Source organism: Charadrius vociferus, unplaced genomic scaffold (genome assembly GCF_000708025.1).
Source record: "Charadrius vociferus isolate BGI_N301 unplaced genomic scaffold, ASM70802v2 scaffold90, whole genome shotgun sequence".
Lineage (NCBI taxonomy): Eukaryota > Metazoa > Chordata > Aves > Charadriiformes > Charadriidae > Charadrius > Charadrius vociferus.
In genome coordinates, this window is record NW_009647222.1 from 3,118,741 (window position 1) to 3,145,594 (window position 26,854).

Here is a 26,854-nt window from a genome sequence, read left to right on the forward strand (position 1 = left end):
GTGCCCCGACCTTCTTAAACAACATGCAAGGAAAAAACAGGGCTTTTTCTTATGGTAGAGAAGATTCATTACAAACCAAGGCATCAACTGCACATCACCACAATCATAATCCAGAAAAACTGGTAGCTAAACACTACACATAGCTATCAATGGATGCCACTGATGTAGTTTCAAAAACAAGTCGTACTGCAATCACAAGCCTCATCAAAACAACTTGCTGGAGTGAAAATAAAAATTAAGCTGGAATTATCACTCAAATTCTAAATTTACAGATGAAACCACATTGAAATACACTTCACATTTTGTTCAACAGTGCCCAAAAGGCAATTATACATTCAAATCACATTTAACATTTCTTTTTTTAACACTTCTTTTTTTAACTCCAGATCTTTTGAGGACATCCACACATTCATTCCATCTCTTCTATTCATTGCTACAAACAAAACAAGCATGCACTATGGAATTTGGCGACTACAAATGCAAAACAGTAATTTTTGAAGTGCAATATCAGAAGAGTAATTATGTTACCTCTGACAGCTCTCCCAGCAATTGCTGTGAGGAAAATGGAGTAAATCACATCAAATAGTTTTGTTAGAAAGGTAAAAAGTAACTGCCTCACACATCACTCTTGAAATTTCATACACATTAGCAATTTAAAACAAAGAAACATCAGTGCTAATAATTACCTTTTCTTACTCACTAAGCAACTCATAACATAGGGAGTTATTCTCATTTTCTTCTTTTGAGTAATGAACAGAGCGTTGGCTACAAAACGTACATATGTGATACCATATAAGCAATGAGCTCTTTTCAAAGCACCTACCCAGACAGAAACTTAGAAAGAGGTTTAATAAAAAACAAAACCCAAACAAAAAACTGACAATGGATTGAAGATCATAAGGTGAGTGTAGAGAACACTTGCAAGTATAGAACAATAAGAATTAAGTCATGGCAGGTATTTAAAAAGGAACTTATTTATTTTAGCTTAAGAAACGTTGGCTAGCTTAGAAAATGAGGTAAAGCTCGCTGCTGGCAGACACATTCTCACAAATTTGCTGACAGCTGTAAGAACAACGAACAATTCCGGGCTTTGTTTTTCCTTCTTCCTCATCTTTTTTCTTTTAAGAATAAACTTGCAATCCTCAACTCATATAAATCGGAACAAATCCTTTAAATTATTTGGAACCGTCATGATACACGCTTATTAAAAATCTGCATATATCAGAAAAGCTTGCTGGGACTAGATTTTTTTTTTCCCTCCTTATTTTTTGTCAGAAAATCTTTGTTTTTACAGGAGAAAAACAGAGCCCCCAAAGTGCTTTTTCAACACACTACAGGCTGCATCTTCTCAAAAATCAAGATTCAGTATGATTTGATCTATTTTTAATGTAAGCAAAGTAGTAAGTTTGAGTAAAAGTGCTAATGGTATCAAGCCTAATTCTTGTTCATTGTAAAAAACAATGAGAACAAAATATTTTCAAAAACATTTTGGCAGCAAAAAAGGGAATATGTGTATTCAAACTATGGCAAATACAGACTTAGCATTACAGAGGCATTGGATACAACCATAACTAGCATTAGCGCTGGGAAACGCTCTCATTAAGTTAACACAGACACAGAGCTTCCCATTTACTCTCTTTCCAAACATTTTAGTGCCACATTCCTCTTTGCACAGTGACAGGAATTCGCCAAGAGGGCTGCAGAGTGTTTAGCCTCAGTTTTGTCAACAGCATTGTGGTTGGGATGTTTTCTTGAGACTCATTTTAAGACAGAAGAGAGAACCAACTACTTGTCTTCACCCATAAAGGCCAATGAGGCACCCAAGATTGGAAGAGCAAATTTCAAGTGAGGTCTTTTTGCCAGTTTTCCTTGGTGGACTCAGCTATTACGCGGAGCCAAACATCTGCCTATTAAAATCTCATTACAAATCACCTAACTAGCTCTTTGCAGGGTGTAAAGAATGTATGGGTTTATTGGATTTACAAACCTGCCTTGCTTGAACCTTGCCAGAAAGCAAGAAGTACATTGTGATGGAAGAATTTACTTGTTCAAATTGGTATTAGCTAGGATTAGTCCCCATTTCTTAATAAAAGAAAAAAAATAAATTACGGCCAAACTGGGGACTTTTAATTCCTATCATCCTTTTTACAACTATTCAGTACATTTTTGTATAATAAGTGGCATCCCATAATTTGGGACTGGTTCAATGTTGAATTGGACAGGAAACAGCCTTTTTAAAGCCATCAAATCTTGGTCTGATGGCAACTTTTAAGAGCATTTGATATGAAATGAGGTAAAAGAGATACTGGCTCTTGGTCAAAAATTATGACATGTCTTTGGCCACTGTAAAATGAATACCTGGCAACTGCATCTCTTCATTATCAAACACTTCAAGATCTGCAGGAAAGATACCAGCTGGCAAAAGATGGGTATACTATGACACTAACTTGGAGCACAAATGCTACGCTTGAGGGGAAACTACTTCCCACAGAGATATTTTAAGTGAGGTGCTAATCAAAGAGACTTGAAAGAAAGGTTTTGATGGTAAATTGCCAAGAAATGCAAAGGACACTTGTCCCAAGTGAGGGGGAGATTTCTGTCTTGGTGTTTACATACCATAAAAATCCCTCTTAGATACACTATCACAATTCTGTGGAGAGTCGTGGGTTTTTTTATAAGACCACAGGACTGTATTTGGCTTAACATTTACTCTCTGTGCCTTGCGATTTCATACACATGACTGATGACATAACTGTCTCACCTCACAAATGGTGTCATGAGATTAATTAACATGCCCACCAAGATACACACCTCTATCCCAATTATGTTCCTCAAATTTCTTTTTCAAAAGCATTTTAAAAAGTTAACAAAATGCACCATAAATAGGAATTACTATGATTAATTTTTTTTTAGGTCCACCAGCAATACTTCTACAAAAGAAGAAATCAGAGTGCTTGTTTACATTTATATATAATGGGATGGTGAAGTACCACTGTTGGGTCACAATAAAAAGGCAGACTAAACGACCAACACCACAGGAAACTATGATAGTCACTATTTAACATTAGTGGAAAACATACACAGTCAGCAAAATGCTCTCCTAAATGTGCAAAAGTACCAAGCAAGCAAAAATACTGTTTTCCTGGAACTAATTCAACTGACCAGAAAAAAGACAATGTTACAGCCTCTGGCTCACAAAGACGACAAAACAACAAGGATAATGCTTGCAATGTTCCTGCAAGTATCATCTTAGACAATTCAGTGCTTTCAAGTAACTGTCTGGGACCTGGAGTCTGAACGGGACTGAGAGAAAAATCAGGATCCAATCTACTGTGTGGACTCAGAAGTTGCTCAGGGAGGGAACAGAGCAAGAGTAAAATAAACTTTGTAGCTCTGAGAATAACTGTGACAATGATGCATCCACCTCTCAGCGAAAGCGAGTCTGTCTTGCATAATCAAATGAAAACATTATATCTTTCAATGGAATCCTTAATCCTTCCTAATAACCTGGAAACATCCTTTGGCCAGCTGTGCTTTGAAGGCCATTAGTCCCTAAAGAACCACGCTGGCCTTGTACATAACACTTATCTGTGGCCTGAAGCCAACCAGGGTGCTCACTGCAGCAGACAGGCTACTTTGAAAGCAGCCTTTTCAAAACCAAAGACGACTTAGGAGACCGGCAAAAGCCACCCAGCACCGGGCACTGAGCCTGCTCCCGTTCAGGCTCTGGCAAAGGCACTGATAGGAACCGCTTCAATTTCCTGCTCTACCCACAAGTTCTCCTGCTTGACCTTGGGCAAGGCAGTCATCCCTTCAATGCCTCGTTTCTCTCTGAAATAGCAGCAATGTCTCCTGGCGCTGTTATGAAAATAAATAGGGTTATGCAAACAGATGCCAAATGAACCATGTATCTATCGCAGGGAAAGAGACAAACGAGCATGCTCAGGAGTGCTAGAATTATAATAGTCACCAGAAACTTCAGAACAACATTACTGACGTGTCTCAGTCTATAAAGACTCCCTTTCTCCTGTCTACCTCATTATATTCCTAAATAATTTCACAATATTTCAAGCTCACGTTTGAATATGATAAAGCAACAAACAAAACAAACCATGGACTGTAGGAAACAAGCTGCCAGAAGGTAAAGAAACAAAATTATCTTAAATGTTGTTCTCTGACCCTGATTTTCGTAGGTCCATGAAGAATGCTTTGCGAAAATGATTATTATTTCCCATGTCATGTCATTATTTCAAACAGAAAACTTCAAAACCTGCAGTGCATTACAAAGAATAGTGTAAGAACCTCTACTCAAAACTGTAGTCTGTCTGCTCGGGATTTCTTGGCAAATTCCAAACACACAAAATGAGATGCACCCAAAGCAAAAAAAGTCAGACCTTTAAAACGGGATTTGAAAAGCACTCTAGATGCATGCTTCATTTCACACACAGGCAAAAAGCATAATCAATTTAGAATGAGCTCATACATTATAGGCAAACAATTAAGGATAGGAAAAACTCAGAAACAGTCTGATTCAAGCCCACCAAGCTCAAGACAGGTCTACCACATTATTGTGCCAGAAATAACATAGGACCTGTTTCTCAAGAGATTTTCCATATCCATGGCAAAACTGGAAATACTGCAAAAGCTGCAGCTTTCACAGTAGCTGTGCACACAGAATCCAGCACAGCAACACCTTCCGCTGGGGCTTTTAGATGAGTCTGCAGCAGAGACAGTCAACAGCAACATTATGGAATTTCTTGGTTTTCAGTCATCAGCTGGAGTGTGCAGGCACAAGGAATGAATATTAAATCAAATTAAATTAAATTAAATTAAATTTAACTGCAAGTTTCAACAGAAGTTTGGTTTGCATTTGGACTGAAAAAGTCTGGTTCAGAGGCAGGCCTGGAATTTCTGCTTAATCCAAACTTGTTTGCCTAACCTTTCAAAATCATTAGATATAAAAGGGAAGAAAGGGGTCTTAGAAAATACAACCTCTTATTCATGAGCCTCCAGCCCACTTAAATTTTTTCTAAAATACACATTACAACTTTATCCTCTATATCCTTACTCAGGTGGACAATCACACTGACGTAAGATTTCTGTTCTTTTATTAATATTTTACCCTCGAATTCTGTTCAACATATAAAAGAAACAACAATAACAACAAATCTTAATTCCACACCCCAACATGAAAGAACGAAAACTGAAATTAGGTCAGGAGAATAGAGTGCTATTGATGCACAGGCATAATAATTGAAAAATACCTGTTTTATGAATTCAAAAGCAAAGACGCCTATTTTTTATGATTCCAAAATTACAATAATTAAATACATTCAAGACTAAGATAGAGACACACAAAGACAGAAAATAAAAAGAAAAGCTAGCGTTCACTCTCCTAGGAGAAACAAAGATGACCCTACCTTAAATAATTCAAACTCCTTCTTTGGCATCAACAGCTATCAATCCACAAAGGATATTTGCAATTAAAATAAACGCATACACATCCATTAGGATCGAAATTACCACCTCTAAGCAAATAAGCAGGAAAAAATCCAAACCCAAAACTTAAAGGAAAACATTTTGCTGTTTGTCTATCAACTTTATTCTCATGTTAGACTCTGCAATACAGAAACCAGCCTCAGCCTGTACATGAAATATAAAACTTTTGACATATTAGTGGAACACGCAGATATTTTAGTCTTGCTGGGAATCTCTTCCTCCTCCACACGCACACATGCACACTTAAAAAGAAAATTTTGCTCCCAAGGAGCGGACGGTACCTGGATGGTGCGGGTAAATGCAGGCTCTGACCATCCTAGAGCACCTTCTTGATTCCTCAGAGGGTCCAAAATGTTGTTTGGCACAAAGCCTATGCTGCCACTTTTATTCTGAACCTTCCACCACTGCTTTCTGTCATCCAGAATCTGAAATAATTTGGTAAATTAATTGCATAGGCTTTTTTTTTTTTTACTTTCTTCCTGCCAGTACTTAGACTGTGTATCATTTCAAAATAAAACCATAACTTTGCCAGATTCTGCAATTGCCAACAGATCTTACACAGATGTCCCCAAGAAACCCCTCTAGGCTTCCTTGATTATCACCATCATTAGTTCTATGTGATTGTACTGTACTTTTCAAAACACGGCTCTGAAGAAAGGATACGGAAGAAAAGTGTGTAATGAACCTCTGTAAACTCAGACACGTGCTGGACAAGAGATCAGAACGAAAATCAAATACTTGCGCAGAGAGGCTGGCATCTCTGCAGCCTCTATGCTGCTGACAAAAGGAGTAAGTCACTACTGACAACCCAAGGAAAAGCGCATTCTTCTAGGAGAGTACGAATTTGCAGAGACTGCACTTCAGTGTAAACAGGGAACTGGAAGAGGGTGGCCAGGAGAAGTCTAAAATCTGACTAGCTGCCGTGCAATCTCACATGCAATATTTTCTCCCTTTGTTGTTCCCTCCTTTCCAAATGTGTCTAGCTTGAGGGGTACCAACTCTCCCAGGCAAGGACAGTCTTTCAATATGCCCTGTGCATACACAGATAGCGTTTGCCAGAGCCAGTTATTGAAATACTATTTAATGAGGCTTTTAAAAGCAACAACAGAGAAGATGGAAGAAACACAGAAATATATTTCTAGCATGGATCTCTACAGCATCAATTCATAAGTCAGTGCAGAATCTCTGTTTGTCCTGCCTACGATACAAAACAGATTAATTGAACTTTCTATACTAAGGGAGATAAATCAAACGCATTGAAGTAATCATTAAGGACAGCCACACTGTCCACAGGAAGGATGCCCTCAGCTTTGAGTAGTACCAGAAATTCACATTTTCTCTTTGCAAAAAAAATTACCTCTACGATCTCTTCTTTCATGACAGAAAGCTCACTGTTGTTTCTTGCCATAAATTCGTACTTGCATTTGGCGTATTTCTTGGTCTGTGCTTTACTGTGTGCTTCATAGTTTCTGCAAAGCAAAGATCAGAATACTGTTCAGTGAGACATTCGAGGAAATAAAAACCCAGACAAAATGCCCTCCTCCAACAACCTGCAAAACAATTAAACAAAAAAACCCACCCCACCATAACATGCTGCTGCTGTATAACTACCTATTCATAACACACTAATTTAAGTGCAAAAAAAAAAAAAGTAACAAAAGAAAGGCCATTGACCTACATGAACCTCAAAAATCAGTAACCTTTATTGGCTCACTGCTTGCAAGATGTATGATAACAACTTAGATTAGCAGGTGCCATTGTTCTAAAATAAACATGTACACTATATTTAGTCTGTTTTCCTACAGTAGGTTAAACAATCATTTGCCATATAAACAAATGACTATACTTAGTATATAATAGATATCGTGTGCTTTGTATGAACCTGTATTTCTAGTGCTCATCATAAATTGTTTCAAATACAGAACAGATGAATAATTTGTTGCCATCAACACCAACGGAATTAAAACACTAAAAAATGCTCGCCTACTGTAGATCAGTTTTCTTAATTGACCATAAGATACCATCAACTCTAACAACCTCAAGTTACTATATCAATTAAAAATGAAAAATAACTTCTTGGCAGTTACAAACAGGGTTCATTGTAGAACAAGGCATACCACTGTTTAACTCTGTGTCTTTCTGTTTCCATGAGGAAAGACCTGTTCAGAATGCCTTTGGATAAGTTTCTTTGCTGTAGTACCTCTTCAAGGTGAGAAGCCCCCCAGCCCCCTCAAAACAGGTCCAAAATTAACAGTAACATTATTCCCTTATTGCAAATTACATCCAACAACCCAAATCCATACCAGGCAGTAACATTTCAAAAAAAAATAAATAAAATTCAAACACATAATGAAAACGTGATGCAACGAATGGCTTGAAATGCTGCATATGACATCATAGCACAGGGATACAAATGCAGATGGTTGTTGATGCTGGTGCTGTGTAACTGTGGGTCCCAGGTGTGCCTGAGCAGTCCAGTAGTTACCTAGCTATTGCATGGCTGTGGAGAACTGTCTCACTTGACTTGAAGAGCAGAACAAAGGAAGAGTCATTTTTAGATTGAAAGATTATTTTGAAAGAAAGACAAAACACTAAAAGTGTTTAAGGAGAAAGTGAAAAACATGGGACAAAGCCCAGCCTGCAGAATAGCTGTTATGAGGCTGAAAGATGTGTGAGTAATCCCATTTTTTTTCCCACCACCCACTCAAAGTTCATATAATTTTGAACTCCTTTCTTACTATTTCAGGGATATGACTAATGTACCTCTGAAGGCACTTTTACTTTTAGGCTGCCATTCCAAACTCATTTCGCTAGCAGTATCATCCTGCCTTGTCCACACCTAACAATCCTGATCCCTTCAAAAACATTACTCAGGAGGAATTTAAAAAAAAAGGCTAACATTTCAGTTTTACTCCACTCTGTTGAAATCAACAGCAACATCCCCAGAACACGGGCTAGTCTGTGGCCGTACGCTTCTGACGAGACCGCAATTCTTCAAGCCCAGCTTAATGAGCCAGACAGTTTACTTGGGGCACAACATTCTCAGAGCTTCCTTCCCTCCATCCTCCGCTGTGCTTTCTTATCGCCTGTCGGACACACTGCCACTGCAGCCCTCTGCTCTCCTGTGAAGGCTGAACCAGACCCTAGTGGATCACACAGACTTCCAGGCTGCTTTTCTTCAAACGACAGCGCAAAACCAAACTACGCAGCATACCACTGCGAAGCACCACATGACTTGCCGAAAAACTATTCTGTTCTCTTTCATTGTCAGAGAAAGTCCCCAATATACCTAGTAACACACTGAAAGTTTAAGATCCTGACGCTTAGTTTAAATCACCCAAGGAAAGCACACCTTACTGCAGGTCCTGGCATGTTGGAGTAAGGCTCACTGAAGTTCCCTGTGTAACCTAACTGGCCCTCAGAAGGCACTGGCTGGCCCAGTCACTGGGACTGCTCATTAGGAATGCCAGCTTTGAACAAGGACCAGCAAACGATGGCTTAAAGGATCAGCTTGAATTTCTCACTCCCTCCCCCAAACCCACTCTTCCACCTGCTTCTTCGCAGATGCTTTAAAATTTATCTTTCAATAGAATTTACTTGGGGTAATACATATTAACACCTTTCTCCCAATAATGAGCTCCTACCAGGCACATATTGTATGTCTCAAGAGCCTATTAACAAATGGAAGTTCGTGTCCTGTTGAACAGACTGGAAGACAGGGGCACACTGGGGATGTTTGCATCAGTACCAGCCATCTAGACTCTCTCTTGCAATCAGTGGTGAGAAACAGGTACCACTACTGCATTTCTCATTTCACATCTTTCAAAAGACTAATTTCACCTGACATGAACTGCTCCTTAGAAACGGCCATATCTCTTTACCCGCCACAAAGGAGGCTTGGATGACTCTCTCAGTTGCAGCCAGGTACAATGATATCATCAATAGCTCAATGCAATAAGCCCCACTCTCTAAACCTGAAATGGAGGCAATAACATTTGAATGGAATACTCTTACTCTGCAAGAACAAAACAGGTCTTATCGCATTGTAGACAGGAGAGAAAGGAATTTAGAGTACACATCATCTATGTTTCAAGTTGACTGGTCCTGAGACAAGAACCCAAAAAGTAACCAAGTTTGAGAAAAGGATTAGAGGTCACTACTGATGGTCTTGTTATGAAGAATAAACCCAAAATTCAGGAAAAGAATCAAGTCTTCACCCTGCACACCACGTGAGAATATGTTTGCATGCAGATAAACAGGATCTTTTAGCACATAGCTCAAAACCAGGGGTTATGCAAAGGTTTTCATCAAAAGAGTTATATCAATGCTGTTTTAACAAGCAAATCTAATCCCAAAAACTTAGATCAAACATCTTCCATTGCACATAAGGTAAAATACTCCTGATATGGTATATACAGACTATGGTTTGGCGCGGGGGAGGGATTCCAACACTGTTTTACCGATTTACTTCCACAGTTTGTACTGCTATAAACTCTCCCCACAGACAAGGCTGAGACTCCAAGGGTCACTGCATTTGATCTTGTCAAGCTATTAGGATGCAGGCTAAAATGAAGGGGATGAGAGAGGATGTGCTAAAAAACACTGGTTGCTATGCAAACATTTCAGAGCATTTTTTGGTAACATTTGAAAGAGAATGGAAGAAACAAGGAGTGACTATTCTGAAAGGGTATATTTATGCTCCAGCCCAGACAACAAAAACCAGGAGACTACGGAGCACTAAGTGAGCAGCTAAACAAATCAAATGATCATTCGAAACAAGGACAGATGAATCTCAGAGCAGACTTGTCATTCTTTGTAGTTCTGAAAAGAGCAAAGAATATCTTCAAAAGCATGAAGCAAAGCAGAAATAAAATTTAAACCCAAACAGGAGGATTCTGTGTTCTTAATTGGGTTGGAAATCCACTATATAATTTTTGAGAAAAGCATCGATTTAACAGCATACATAAACAGGGTCCATTCATAGAAATTATACTAAGAGAGTCTTAACAATGTGCTTTAGAGAAGCAAAAGCAGAATACCCACTGCTAACAAGAATCGCTTTCCTCACAGAAATAATGATCTGCTCCAGACACAACCAGAGGTAATTACAGACCCCACCACCCCAGTAGCAGTAAGTCGGGACAGTTATCCACAGCACCACGTACGCCATCGGTTCAGTGTTACCTATCTACATGTCGGCTAACAGTTTGCTTAAAGGCAGCAACAGCCGCCCCCTGGTCCAGCAGAGGCCCTCTTTTGTACACCGTGTTACTGAATGCATACCCGTCGGACGGAGGGTAGTCGGGAACACTGGGAGGCTGGAAGACAAAACAGAAACAAAGCCACAAAGTGGATTAGTGTCATCAGCAGCGCCGCCTCCTTCACTTAATCCAGCACCCCTAGGGTCCCTGTCAGCATTCAGGCGTCCTCAGGTGCTCACGGTTCTGCTATGAAAAGTTAATAACTTCTGCATTTCAAATAGATAAACAGGGAGATCAAAAGGATAAGAATAAAAGAATTTCTATCCCAAGTCATCCCACTGCATTAATATTGCAGTGGATATTCTTTAGAAAAACAGTTCTCTGGGGCAAAGTCCATGTCATCTCTCAGATATCACTACAGCAACACAACTTATAAACAACGACGACTGTATGGCTTTAAAATAAACTGCACTGAGAAACTGCTTTGAGCTTTTGTTCCAGATGTACACTTAGAGCCAGAAAACTAGCTAACTAGCAGCAAGTCTGTATAAGAAATAAAACCTTCCAAGTAAAATTATCACTTTACTGCAGGATCATAATATCAGGTGGCTCATTTATGCCGTCCTCTTGCTAAACATGACTACAGTCAAAGAAGAAATGCAAAAAGGAATGTGACAGTTGGTATAATTAGGGATTTTAATTAAGGAAAATAATCACAATGTATCACAAGCACACATATATAAAAATATTCAAGGCTTTAGGAAATTATTTTTAAACAGGGGTCCTTAAAAAAAACCCAAAACACCTTAAGTACAGCAATGACACTGCTTCTAAGTAAGAACTACTTTAACCACCACTGCCCAAAACAAAGCCAAGCTAAGCAGTTCATTTCTGGAGATTACGATATTGAAACTTCTCATTCTAGATCTTATCCTTATACGACCGTTGAGATTCATCAGAAATTTCCAAATCCCTAAGGCTGGTTTGGGATTTTTTTCTGCCTGTGTGGATACAGAAAAGCCACTCACCTAATTTCTACCTTCAAGTACCTGACCTGGTACCCAGAGACACTTGCCCATGGGACCAAGGGTTTATGCAAAGACATTAAAACCACACCACACACCCCCACCCCCACCTAGAATATTCCTTAAAACTCTATTATTAAGACATCCCTGAAAAAAATGTCAAGTGTCACCTAGCTTATACCTTACATCAAGACACGTGGGAAGCAGGAACTCATTTACTTCACACTCAAATTGTCGGCATCACCTTAGCCTCAACTGATTCCCTGTTGTCTCACTGCCATTTCAAGTCCTCATTGCTGAACTGAGTCCACCTTGAAACCCCTCCTGGTGGGAGCTGCGTGCATGACTACATCTTAAGATTCAGGAATGGAAAGGAAAAGAAAAAAAAGGTTCTCATGAGAGTGAACCTCCAGTGCACTTTGCCAGATGGCAGAGCAGTCTCTGCCCGGCCGGGAGGACAACCAGGGCTGCTGCACGCACCCCCAGCATGGTATGGCTCTTGATGTGCAGCCTCGTTCCTCGGGAGAGCCACATCACACCGAGACACGAGGCCAATCAGCGGCAAGAGACGAACACTTAAGTTCTTATTTTTTCCAGCACCCTTCGTTAAAGAAGCTGTTACAGCAGACTTCGGAAAGAGTATCTGCTATCACCCACTCCAGGGTGGTCCTTTTGCTGCAGACAAATAGCATTTTGCACTGGCACAGCTTTTTCCAGCTGAGCACCTGCAGCATTTCGCAGCTATTAAGCAGCTCAGCGTTTTTACCCCTAGGGATGTGCTGAGGAGGCACTGGTGCAGGGAGCCAAGGTACCGAGGTTAAACGACTTGCCCGAGACCACGCGGGAATCAGCTACAGTCATGAAACCAAGGCCTGACATCCCAGGCACCTAAACGCCTCCAGTGAACTGGGATTTATTTCACTTTTTTGGGGTCTTTTGATGATTAAGACGAAGAGGCTAAGCTGGCACAAACAGCTGACAATCCAACCAGCGCTACTGACACCAAAAAGAATGAAATGAACTCCCTGAAACACAAGCAACCAAAATCCCTCAGTGTATTTCCTCCCCCCTAAAAAAATTGGTTTGACTTATCATATATAGAGAAATAACAAATTAAATTCGTACAATCATCAGAACGGAAAAATCAATGTTGTTCTTTTTTTTAATACTATTTTGCTTTTGGGGTATTTTTTTGGTTGTTGTTGTTGCTTTGTTTTGTTTTTTAATTTAGAAGGTGCACAATGCAAAAGAAAACAACAAAAAAACCTGCACAGAAACGTAGAACAGCAGTGAACCACTGCGACAATGTTTAATGAGATTTTTTTGGGAGCTGACTAGAGAAGGGGGTGACAGCAATGGCAACAGCTACATTTCATATTATTGCACCCATTAACTTTACTAAATGTTGTGGGGGTTTTTTCCCAGAATGAATCACTGGCAATAACTTAGTTTTTGGTACATTTATTCTTGCATATCTTGTTAGGCATAAAGCCAAAGAGTGTTTTAAGTAATCAAATATGTACCATGTTATCCTCCTTTGCTTGGCAGACTTTTACCCAATTTGTTTATCTCTATAGCTGAGTTTTTTGGTTTTGTTGGTTTGGGGTTGTTGGGTTTTTTTTCCACTAATGGAGATTTTAATGAAAACAGTTTTATTGTGACAAGCTTTCCATGGGCAGTTTTGATAAACTTTTGCTGGGGAAGCTCTGTTGTCTCCAATAAGAGAATTGCTCTGCAAGAACACCTTCTCACAACATCCAATAATCCTTCCCTTGAATCTTCTTCCATATGTGCATTTTTTCACTAACAGATAAAAAGCTATATATGATTCGTGTTATAAAATTAAGATAAAATTCAGTATCATTGCGTTAAGATATACTCCAAATATAGTACTGGTGTAGATTGCTTGAGGAAGACATGAAAGACTATGGACTGAACCTAGAAAATTCTTAGGTGTACTTCCATATCACAGCTGCTAACAGGAGATCTTGGACTAGCTAACACTTGATTGAAACTAAAGCTAGCATAGAAAAATAAACTAAAATTTTAAATTAAAGCTTATGTCCTCCCAACAAAACAACAAAAACCATCCAAACCTATAACTTTTATATGTTTAAAAAGGCAATGGCTTTTTTCCTGAACTAAAAAGCAACAAAATCCACTTTATACTTAAAAATTTCACATAAACCAAAGTACATATTCTGGCCAACTCTACTGTAAAAGAGTATGGGGTAGACTTTATAGTCAGCCCCTTTGTTTCTTGACAAAGTTAGTCAGAAAACACACTCTGGTTTCTCTGATGGCTTTAGATGGTGATGCATGTTTCCATTCCCTAAACAGAATAACTTATTTTTTGCTAAATTAATCACATTTCTTGGGAGAAAAGGATGGGAAAATGTTCCTGTGCAATAATTCTTCTAATTGGCAGCTAGTTTTCAGAAGCAGGCCTAAATTACCTGACATGGCATTACTCTGATAGCACCTCCAAATACTTCCTTGCAAAGCAGTGAAAGTATCAAGAAATTATGAAAGGAATATTAAATTCCACATTTGTGAAGATGCAGCTTAAATCCAAAATTCCCTAAAAAGTGGTGTGTCTTTCTTTTTGTCTGTGTGCCTGCACACGGATACATGCTTGAGAACTTTGGTTCGAATTCCACCTGATGTATATATGATCAAAAGCAATGGGATCTGAAAGCACGGGTCAAGAATTAAACTGAACCGTAGGGGCTTGGATTGTCCTCCCAACCGAGTCAGGAAAGTGCACCAAGTTCAAGGAGAGCAGTAGGCAGAAGCCTTATATTTTTCCTAGTCACATTTTGGGTGGCTGAACAGGTATTTAGTTTCATATAACTTTAATATAAGTCTAACGAGCTTGCACTGATGTAGCAGACGTCAGAGCACGGTTACATCAGCAATGTCAGAGAATATTTTCTTTACGAAGGAAACAGTTGGTGTTGCCTTCAGCTAATTTACAAAACGCTGTCGAAGGTAACCTACCTCAGTTGACAGTCTTTTCATTTCTTGCTTCCGCTGTTGCTCTGCAACATTTGCCACGGACTCAGCCAAATGATTGAGTTCTTGCTCCTTTGGAGCTCCCATGAAGTTCAGCAAAGGAGGCTCCCAACCATTTCGGAAACGGGGGACATAAGGTGGAATAAAATGGTCTTTGGGCCAATCCGCTCTGTACGAAAAGTAAATTAGAGATCTGTATCAAGGGCTATACAAATATTGGTTTAATAGGTTTCCTAAAAATTGAAATGCTTTAGAATTTTTGTTAGTATAGAGGAGAGGCTGGGATTACAGTACAGGCAGAATTGTGCTGGAACACAGAAAATCAGCAGAAACATTTATTGACCACAACTATGTTCCCTGCTGTGCCCTGCAGAAAGAAACGGCTCCTGCCGTAAGTTCTTGTCTCTGGTAAAACACAACAAATTTCTGTCTTGTAGCAAAGGATGAGTAACCGAAGAATCAATCACAAACAAATCTCGGATTCATCTTAACTGTTAAACAGGGTAAAATATTGCAACGCTCTGTTTATGTTAAAGCACCAGACAAAAGACTTCAAAGAAGCAGCTTGCTTTATAAGAAAGTCTGAAAGCAGGTGTGGAGCATGGAAGCTTAGGGAGCCTAGCTACACCTAAAAGAAAGTTAAACAATAGCATTTACTGACAAAAATCAACTGTACACACTCTAAGACACAAGCAATATCATCACATTTGCTGTCCTGATTGATCTTTTAAAAATACTGTGTCACTTTTCAGAGCTCCATTAGCATTCCCCATTGTAATACAAAATACCTAAATAAAAGATTTCATGCTCTGCCTTTGCACTATACATAACACATTGTCCCGCAATATATATTACTGTATTTTCACAGTGGAAGCAGAAATGGGAATGTACATTACAGTCTTTTAACAGTCTTGTTGACACTGCTCAAAATTAAGGGACAAATGCTGCCAGTTACACAAGTTGTAGGAGCAGTAAGCAATTACCAGCCCATTAGCAGGCCTGAGATAGGTCAGTAACCCTTGAGTTTCATCATTCACCTCTCCTGTTACAACACACCACAGTGTACCTCTGTATAGTGAGATCAATCAGACCATCATTTCCGATCTGCACAGGTCAACCAACTACATTCTAAGTGCTTCATTCTTCACTGCCAAACATAAGCTACTTCTCTTTCTGTTAAACCTTTTTCAGGATGGACTAAACGACTGATGACGGTAGTTCCCAAGACAAGGAGCCCATTATTTTACCCAGTGAGCCATTTTTCCCTGCACAGGGCTCCAATGCTATGAGGCAATTTCCAGTCCCACCACAAGCTGCTATGAAGTCAGCAGAGCTTGAAGCAGGTAAAGGCAAGCAGACGGTGCTTTGCTGGGGTAAGCTCTCTGACAATCACAAGGAGCTGCAATTCCTGTTTCCAGATCATTTTGTAGTAGCAGGCTGAACAATATGCCCAAAGGACAAATTTGGACATTCCTGGTCCTGCAGCAGATTGAGCTCAAGGAAGGGAAAGACCTGTAACTCACTATTCCTGCTCTGAGGATATTTGTCATTCCATGCTCTAGGGCATTCCATGCAGCCTTCCTTACCAGCAAAACACTCAACTACTCTTTAATCAATCAATTAATTAATTAAACAAATCCACTTGGTAGATGTTTATATCCCAATTTGAAATCTAGGGTGAATAAACACAAAATACATGATGCATTTCCAGCCCAAGTGATTACACATACTTCCTCATCATCAAAAGCACTTAACTAACCCAGATTACAGAGTTAAAATGCACTTTGCTAATTTAAGCTTTTTCTTTTGCATGTTTTATTTACTTAAGTATTTTCAAACCATATATTTACCTCAAAAACACCAAATGCAGAAAAAAGTTAACTTTTAGGTAAGCCTAACCATAATAGTGAATCCATTGAGTCTACTGTGTAGAGTACGCACATGTAACATGGTTCAGCCAATAAACATCGTTTAAAAATTATAAGCATTTTCTTTATAGCATTATGATGCTTTTGAAGAAGTAAAGACTTTGTAAATTTTTAGCTTTTGATAATTATTGGAAATTGAAAATAGAAATCTGTGTCCTGTTCATCAATATTTCGTCACTTTTTATTGCAGCTTCTTCAGATTGATTTTTAATGAAGTCCAGATAGCTGGGTTGGAAAAATATCATGGAAAACAACTGGAAACATGCAAGCGACAGTTCAGAAAAAAGGACTGCAAGAAGTTATGTCAAGAAGTTCTTGATACCATGGGCAAAACAAAAAATTCAGTCTCCATTTTCTCCCTCCTTGAGACCCTTAAAATCAAACCACTCCCAAATCCCACTGAGGCTGAAGAGCTCCTTTCCAAAAACTTCAAAGAACTGTTCTGAAGAGTTCAAAGCCTAACAAATTAATATTGAGTTTATTGGGGGCTGAACAACCTGGTTAAGTTCATGTCAATAAACTTGAGTTTAGAGATTATCGCTAAAATATGCAAAGGCTTTTTCTCACCTGGCTTTGGTCCACGTGTCACCTAATGACATCCATAACTGTCCTTCCTCACTAGTGACAGTATATAGCAGGAAGTCTATAGTATCTTTTGTTAAGAGGGGGCTGAGTACTGTACCAGCAAGCTCTGGACCTCCTGTTGTCTGCACCACCTAAGTTCAAGTATAAAAATAATACAAAGAACATACACATTGTCCGTATGGAAGTTACTGTGAATATGTTACCAACAGTCCTACTAGGAAACATTTATTACTCACAAAAACACCCCCTCTCCGCAATAAAAAATCTGAGAAGCTAACAATGTCTCTTACCGTCCTACAGATTAACTAAAGCATTTATTGCAGAAGAACTGCTGTTCTGGTCACCAACCATTTTATATTTAGACCCACTTCTTGCAATGTTACTTTTGCTCTACTGATCAAAACCACACATACTTCCATTAAGTAGACGTACGGTTATCCTTTCAATTCTCCTCCTGCATTATGTAAATTACCTCAATTTTTTATTGTTTATTAGAAATTATAATGGCAAACTGCAACACACACAAAGCTAAAGATTATTTAAATAAATATATTTAATAGATGGGAATATACACAGAAAAGGATATAAATTATTTTCTAAAGAGAATCTTATCCTGAGACACACATTTCTCCTTAGTTATTGTCCAGGGACACAACATTTAAGTCTTGTTATCCTTGAAAAGGTCACAGAGGATATAAATACAAGAGTTCTGAAGGAAAATACTTAGAAAATTATAAAAACTTACCATATGTAGTGGGGTAAACAGAAAATGAACCAGTTCATCTGCACTAGGATTCTGGATATGGAACTTTAATTTGGCCTGAAGGAATCAGAAAATGATACATTTTAAGAAATGGTTAACTTTTATGATAATAAATACTTCACATAAGAATGGCCACCCCTGGTCAGGCCACAGATTGACCTAAGCCCAGTGTTTTGTCTGCAACATCTGCTAAGTGCAAGTGCTCATTCATCCAATTGCTTTTGAATCCATGTATATCTTTAGCACCTATTGTGCAAACCAAAAATTTCCACAACTGAATTATATGCTTTGTGAAGAAGCATGTCCTTTGGAAATTTGCTGCCTCTTAGTGTCATTAGTATTCTGTAGTTCTTTTCCAAATAAAAATTGAGCAATCCTTCTCTACTCACTTTTCCCAGTGATGCTCATAACCATTTACAGATTTAATACACAAGATCTTACTCTGTTTGGTCTTTTGCAAGCTAAAGTAATTCCTTGGAGCAATCTTGCCCTCCCTGTACCTTCTTCAATTTTGCTACACCGGGAACAAAATAAGGCCAGGGAACATAACAGCATTTGTTCATTTTCTTTTTTTTTTTTTTCCTGATGGTTCTTAACATTTGCTTGGTTGATCACCATTGAACTAGGATGACATTCTCACAAGAATCGGTATTACATCAACATTTTGTTCTAATATGTTTTATATATGAGATTTTTCCCCAGGAGTTCACACGCTATCATATGTATCAATACTAAATTTCATATGTCGCTTTACTTACTATCATGAGATATTTCCACATTTGTAGACTCTACACTCCCCATTTGCCAGAACACCTGTAAATAGCAAAGGCCTCTGCACAGGCATGTGTTGAATTTCATTGCTAAAAATTCATTGCTGAATTTACTGCACTTTGAGAACAGGCATTTTAGTCCTATAATTTGTTTTCTATTTCACCAAACAAGAATCTAAGAAGCTACGTTCAACTTCATAGTAGCTCAGCCTCTTTAAGAACTTCAGGGTGTGCAGCCTTGCTGGATGTGTCTTGGAAATCCAAAGAAACAAAATCAAAGCATTAATTATTTATTTTTAGACATTATTTCGTTTTGCAAGATGCATGTTTGCTTCTTCCTCAATTTAATACACCTGCCTACAAACTGCACCCCATGTGTGTGTACCTCAGGGGTACCTGGTCGTCGTAGTTGCTCAGATCCTTGAAATGACTTTAAAGATTATCAGCATTACCTTAAACACTTCTCTTTCTCTGGAAGAAAGACAGTTTGAGAGAGATTACACACCATACTGCGTGGTCTGCTGACTTAGTTTTTGGCATAGATGGATGAGCGGTGCCCATTCAAACAGCTTCTATTCATCTGCCTGTAACTTGCCATTTTGATTTGCTGTTCTTATCAATTTCAAATTGAAGAACTGTTAATGAGTTAATCTCTTGTGCCCCCCCCCAAAATGGTTTTCATGAATGTATTGTCCACTATTAAGCTTTTCCATGTAAATATATGCATAAAAAAAAAAAGAATATACTTTCTCTGATACAGCATCTTGGAGGATTTCTTTTATTTACTGATCATCCGTTAGCCCTGCAGGCTCCAGAAACAAGCAGCATGCCAGCATGTGCTTTAAAAAGTTATAGTAGTTTTTATTGCATCTTGTCATCTGTTCCTCAAACTGCTTTTGGCTAGCCTCATTCTACCTTTACATCTAGCCTTCCCGAGTGTGCCTCCAAATGAAGAGAGGAGGAGGAGGCGTTTTTACTTCTAATAACTTCCTATATATTGTTCTTCGGTCATAACAACTTTCAGTCTTTTAAAAGTTTTTTTGACAGATGGTACGCATTTTCTAGGAGCTTCCAGCATGGTGTTTTAAACCAGTTTCTATTCTACTGACAAAGATTTTATTCTTCTTGCTGCTCCTTTTATTTTTAAACTTTCAGATTTAGATTCTTCATTTTATACAGTTCTCCACGTCTGACATAAAGCACGAGGAAGTGAAATTTCAGGCTTTTGTGGCTCTTGCAATGATGCTGAAAGTAAAGCACTGTTACTGCACAGCTCTTCAAGAGCAACATTAAAAACCAGGTCCTAGATGCTGCTGAGCACCAAAACAAGAACTGCTTCTTCTCCTGCATAGAAGATAAAAGATTCAAAGATGCACACATGGTTCTTGGGTGAAAATCTAATTTAAATGCAGAATGCAGTAAGACATAAGAATGGAAAAAACATTACAAGCACTATTACTGAGAAGGATCGGCATGTTCTAAGACATCCATCCCCACAAAAACAGATATCCTTTGAGGTCAGAATCACAGCATTCAATGTAGGGTTTGAAAAAAAATTACATATTCTTAACATTTCTAAATATTTCCTACAGCCCTGCAGTCAGAATTCATTGCCCAAGAGGAAGAAAAAGCTGATCTGACTCAGTGAATGCAAGAATGATTCTCCCCATTGGCATAGCTTCCCCAGCAATTGGAAGGGATAGTCAACATCTGAAAGCAAATGAAGGTGTCCCACTTGCTGACTTCCTTTAGTAGCATTTGCAGAAGAGGAGATGCCAGGAAAAGGTTCTTGAAATAGCATCTCCGCTTGCTGAGAACCTATAAAGCTAGACCAATTTGTTGGATGGAGTGTTCTGAGGCCAGAAAGGTCCTATGTAATGATGGCAACAAGCACAGGGAGTCTGATGGGCGTAGCTGAATAAAACTAAATTAAGGCCACAGCTGGTGATGCTGGCAAGCATGCAACAGAACCATGATCTCAGACGTTCCTAGAAATTCTTTTATAATTTAAACTCAAATTTCCCAGGAAAAAGGCTTTAAAGAACCAGGAAAAGAAGAAACACAACAATGGCAAAAGAAATATGCTCATCTAGGCACTGTGCCCTTGAGGAGCAGCATCCCAAAGCTGGCTCAAAGGCCGATCTAGGCCAGAGGCTGCCAGCTCTGCTTTTGTCTCAGTTCAACCTTGGATGGAGAAGGAAAAGGTGAATGTCCAAGATCAGTCAAGTATCAGCTGAGCTATCTTCCTGCGCATCAGTCAAGGACCAAACAAGATTACACTTCCAGGTATATCAGCATTCTAGAAGACACTTGTGGGTTTGCTCCTTCTGAAAGAGCAGTGGAGAATAAGACAACGCAGACCCAGGCTCACAATTGCCTGGATGGCGTGACCACCACAGCTGGCAGCAGTAGGGCATTTAAGACCCACAAGGTTACTCCACATGTTCAAGGCACCAGGAATGTTAGACAGAAGGCAGAAGACTTGATTAATACATTCTCAAGGACAAGATAACCTTCTGCAGCTCCCTCAAGGGAGTCAACAGTAAAGCATCCACACACACTGGAACAGCAGAAACCTCCAAGAAAATGCAACTTAAAAATAACTACAAAGCAAATCCATCTTGTTACTGATTCTTCCTTCTCCTCTTTACCTTTCCCCGGAATTTTAGTTCTTCACTTCATACTAGTGAAATAAGACATAGGAAAAACAATGCACATAACTGACACACAAATTAATTTGTAGTGGTGGGGAAAACAAAGATGATGTTATACTTAACACCAACTATCCCAGGAAAAAAAGTGTTACGGAATGCCTCACACCACCACATCCACTAGCAGTCACTTACCAGAAGATTGAAGCCATGCTTGAATTTTTGGAAGCAGTCAACAAATTCATCTGGAGGTGGTGGTTTTGCACGGAGAGTAAGAACTCCCTCTGGTGAACAAAATGAGATTTTTATATATCCACTTATATGGTATATAATTTCTGTAAATATTACAGGTATGGTAAACATATAAATACATAATAAAGTTACCAACTTGGAGAATTTTGTAAATATAGAACTACAGCAGTGAGCATATTTTGTAGTCATGTCTCTAATGAGTCACTCCCCATTGACTTCAAGCAAATAATTTCCATAGGTTTCCCTCTAAGAATATACTGCGTAGGCTCTTTTGTGTTCAAATTGAAAGAAAATTACTACATTCATTAAAAAAAAACCAAAAAACCACCACAAAGAGACACATTTGCTAGCTACTTCAGTGATCCTTAGAGAAACAGAACTGTGTGCAGTAAGAACTCCTACCTCCAGGTCCTTTCTTTTTACTTTTTTTAGTTTTCTTCCTCTTCGAAAGTTCAGCAAATGCTTCAGCAGCTTTTTGAAGTTTGGTAACAAAATACTCAATGTCATCCAAAATATGGTTCAGAATTTGCTATGGGAAAAAAGAAAAGTAACGGTTTCTCTACAGAACCTATAGCAGAAATACTCCAGAAATCAATGTGACTACACTCTCAGACACCAACAGCTTCTTCTGAACAAAGTCCATGCTAATACATTGCTATTCTTAACTTTACACACCTGCAAAGTATTTTAAATCTTTTTTTTAAAAACACTTAGGGCCAGGGGAAGTTTTTTAAAATATAAGCATCAAGATTATTAAATTCAGATTGGAATTACACAATTCTTTCACACATTTCATTTTGTCTCAGAACACACGAAAAAAATCTAATTATTTGTGTAGGACAGCATTTTCCTAAACAGTATAACTTCATAATCTCCTTTAATACAAAGTATTAAGCTGTTTGTTGAGCATGAGAATGTAGTTTTATAGAGGTAGTGCTCTTTGAAGAATTGTTTTCAAAGAGCAAGTGAAGGAGAATAAGGACCCCCTGGGGAAAACATGTATATACCAATTCAGTAAACCCCAACATGCTTTCCTTAAGACTCCTGGATGTTGCCAAGTAGAAAAATAGAAAGTTAGAATTGACAAATGGGGCAATATTTGATATTGCATACAACACAAAACCTGCCTGATTTTGTTGTTCATAGACAATATCAGAAATGACCATATGTTAATTTTCCAGATATTGCACGTATCTAAGTCCCACTAAATTAATGGAATTTAAGTTTATCCTTACATAGTTTGCTGAATTTGGTCTACCACATAAAATTAGTATTTATATTGCCTGCTCTTCACAGCAGAAAACTTTGCATCAACATTCAGTAATTTTTTTCTCTTTTTTAAAGAAAAAAAAAAGTAAGAAAAAGAATGAGTGACTATTCATGTTTAAGGTCTACCACAGAAACACAGGCTGGCTGGAAAGCTTTTCTCCAGAACTGAGTTTCCTACGTAGAAAAAGCCTTCCCACAAAGTGGAGCTGCAAAATTTCACAGACGTTAAGCAATACCGCTTGCAGTTTCTCACTTACAACATCTCTGTCAATCCTGGCTGCTATCATCTCCGCTGTTTCTTCATGATCATGGTATTGTCTATGTTTTTCAACTACAGAAAAGAGAAGAGGAGAATAAGACATCCACGTATGCAGAATTAGTAACCAACACTTCCTATATGGCTTATGTTTGAAACCCTACCGCTCTGAGAAAAAGATGGATAATGTTTGTACCATTCAATTTGCAAGGACTCCACGCCACATGAAAATCTTGCACCCTAATGCCTGATCCTGCCAAGTCTTACACAAAAAGCTTAGGTGTATGCTTTCAACCAACTTAGCTGCATAAACGAAGTTAACCACAGAAGTGTGGTACCAGGGTCTAAATCAAAAAATTACAGCCGAAAATGGCAGATTATAAATACAATGTAATGAGAAATCATCCCATTTTGCAAAATATGCTGAAAACTACTCCAGCAGAAGCAAGCAAGAAGGAAGAGTGTAGCCATGACTTCAAAGACAATTTTGATGTAGAAGGCAATATTAGCAAAAAGGGATGTAGGAATTTGGATAGAGAGACCAAGTCTGGTAACACAGAAATGGGGGGAGGTAATGAGGTGATAAACCGGGTATTTCCAAATACAGATGGACAGAGTCAGTGATTTTTATTCTAAAACAACAAGGGTTAACATTTTGAGAAAGGACGCATGTTGCATTTATAAGTCACACTAAATACTGTATTGTTTTTGTTAACAGGTGGGATTTTAGTGAATACCTTTTTAGTAAATACATTTTAGGAAAGATCCACATGAATGGAATAAAAGGAACTGCAGGAACTCAGGTCCACAAGTGGTCTGGCAAGAAAGATCACTTGACAAACTAATGAAACTCTCTGAGGTCGAGAAGTCCTCAAACAGAAGAACAAACTAGCCTTTACTCAAGACATATGTAATACTGCAGATTAGTAGACAAAAACATTCTTAACATTACAGGTTTCTCTGAACATTTTTAGTTGTTTTGTTTGCATACTTGTGTGCTTTGTTGACTGATACAGTTTAATAAACCAAAAATAATAAAGAATCCATGGTTAATGACTTCTAATTCTATTTTTTTTTAATCTGTTATAAGAAAAAAAAATCAACAAAAAAGAACCCAGACCTAAAAAGGCCTCAGTTTAACCAAGATTATTCCTTTAATATAGTCTGTTTTACAGAAGGAACTTTAGTATTTCAAAAGAATATGTTTTTCAAATAAATCTGATCAAAACAAAAATGTTTCCACTAGAGATTTAAAAAAAAAAAAAAATCCAAACCCATCCGAAATGCTACAGTACTCCTTGGATAGGGCTTTAAAAAACAAAGAAACAAACAAAAAAACCTAACAACAAAAAGAAAAAACTAGTTTAGCCATACAGGCCATTATAAAGATAAATATAAAATAAATAAAAAATGCTGATCTCTAATCACCTTTTAATCCACGATTATATTTTTTAATTGTCCAAAATATCTGGCCTACGCTCTCCCTATTACTAAAGACAGCATCATTAAATTACTAGTTATGACAGTACCGACTACTGTGAATGTTCACAAAAAAGCCCAGGTTAGAATCCATAGCCAACACCCCCAGCCAGCTAAACACAAGTAAAAGAAGCTCTGAACAGAAATTCAGAAAATGGGTAAGTGCAAGTAAATGACAAGTCGGATGATGACAGTGTGGTCTTGCTCCCCAGATCAGGCAACGGTGGCTTGAGGCATTTCAAACCAGACTGGGAGAATAATCCTGCCTGCTCTCATCAAGGACAGAGGGGTGACCTCATACCATTTCCATATCTGGCTTCAATTACTGTAATCTTTATGAAAGTGGTCTTTCCAAATTATTTTTGTTATTATCACGGATCATAAAAACCTACTGCCCAGAACAACAGTTTGTTACCGTGCTTGAGGCAGTGGGCTCCCAGAAATACTCACACTCCCCCTGCTCAGCGGCCCACGCGGACCACGCTGCCACGCGGCTTCTCACGTCCACCTGGGTGATGGTCCCCGGTGGCACAGGGGCAGGCGCCCGCGGCGGTGGAGGGATGGTGCTGTCAGCTTTGGATATCATCCTAGAGGAAGAGAAGAAAGCCCAGAAGTGACACTTGAAAGAAAAACATTCTATTTTCTAGGGCTTAATCAAAGAAGACAAGGAGGCTTTACAAGGACCTCTTCTACTGTTGAGCATACTATGGGCTTGCCCAGTAAGCAGTACTCAAGACCATGATGTGTAAATATGTTAAACATAGCAGGAAACCCACTCCATGATGGGGTTAGCAAACTTTTGTCACCTGGCCACATAGGAAATCCCCAAGGAGTGCCGCAGAGCATGATGTCTAGAGATCTGCCAGTTTACGCAGGTGAGTTCAGCGTCTTGGGTTTAGTAGGTGGCATTTTTACCACCGTATGCAGTTTACTGAATGGACCTCCATTTCATGTGAAATTTTTCATTAGAAGTTAACTTTTAGCCATCAGAAGTTCTGTATTTATTTTCCAAATTTGACAGGTTGTGAACTACCTGTTTCTTACAACTCTACCAACAAAACCAATTAAATTTACAGGTTGTTTTTCCTTTGTGTGTCAATGGCCTGTTCATCCTGTCTCGATACAAATGTACAATCCCCTCATAGACTGTATCAAAGTTCCCATCTGCAATTTTCCAGTTTTTCCATTCTTAGTACCACAAGGAAACAGGTCTTCGAAGTCATTCTGCAACTTGATACCAACAGACAAAAAATCCCAACAACTCCTGTCACGCATACACCCTATCCCTTCCCCAGGTCCCTACTTAAAAGCAAGATCTTCACCTTAAATTCTTCTCTTTATAATCCCATCTCATTCATGGCATTCAACACCACCACAAAAAGTCAAGTGTTATTTGGTCTTTGGACACTAAACAAAAAAATAATGTTTCTGTCACCATTCCTTCCTTCCTCCAGTGTCCTGGGCAGTCTTCTCTGCACATCCCACACTTCTACTTGTCAGTAACGTTGCAGCAACTTGATAATGTGGTGTCAGGGAGGAGGGTCTCCCCCTGTGACCCGATCAGCATGTGCACGATACGACAACGAGTAACGTGCACTAATGACCTCTTGGCCTCACAGCCCTCGGAGGCTGATATCTCAGATTATTTTTCCCGCTAGATGTACTGACCTACATTCTTTTCCCAATTAGATCTCATTAGTTTGCCAGCACATCTGATGTGCTTGAGTCCTTCTGTGTTACCTCTTTGGGCTTATACTTGTTTGTTACAGTCCCAGAAACAGAAAAGTGTTTAAACCCACAGTTTTAAACCCACAGGTAAATTTAGACACAGCTCAGTTTTTGTTTTGTTTTTATAGGACTGTCCATTACTCGAGGAAAAATTCACAAGTTGCGCATCAGAATTTAATCGGTAACTAAGACTGTTATAAACTTGTTCATACAATGGTGACATTTTCACTTAATGATTTTTGTCCAGCAAAGACTTCTCTATCTGGACCACAAAACTAAGTGTTATTGAGGAATACTATCAGGACGCACTTACATACTAACTTTTCAACAGACTACCACCATAACCATTCAGTATTGAATATATTTGTGCCCTTGTTGCTATATATCTGTTAGCTACCTATCATTTTTGTATTAATCTCCTCTGAACCCAATA

General features: G+C 38.7%; 1 protein-coding gene across 1 annotated transcript in view; it reads right to left on the reverse strand.

The window, feature by feature from the left end:
- EPS8 (epidermal growth factor receptor pathway substrate 8) overlaps nucleotides 1-26,854 on the reverse strand; it is a 53,830-nt gene that overhangs the window by 10,248 nt on the left and 16,728 nt on the right. Inside the window, exons 7-16 of the mRNA XM_009879649.1 lie at nucleotides 25,144-25,280; nucleotides 23,216-23,289; nucleotides 22,092-22,218; nucleotides 21,633-21,721; nucleotides 17,999-18,073; nucleotides 17,236-17,384; nucleotides 14,726-14,909; nucleotides 10,684-10,817; nucleotides 6,857-6,968; nucleotides 5,781-5,924 (exon numbers count right to left, since the gene is read on the reverse strand). Of these exons, the coding sequence (XP_009877951.1) occupies nucleotides 5,781-5,924; nucleotides 6,857-6,968; nucleotides 10,684-10,817; nucleotides 14,726-14,909; nucleotides 17,236-17,384; nucleotides 17,999-18,073; nucleotides 21,633-21,721; nucleotides 22,092-22,218; nucleotides 23,216-23,289; nucleotides 25,144-25,280 (1,225 nt within the window). The remainder of the gene's footprint in view (nucleotides 1-5,780; nucleotides 5,925-6,856; nucleotides 6,969-10,683; nucleotides 10,818-14,725; nucleotides 14,910-17,235; nucleotides 17,385-17,998; nucleotides 18,074-21,632; nucleotides 21,722-22,091; nucleotides 22,219-23,215; nucleotides 23,290-25,143; nucleotides 25,281-26,854) is intronic.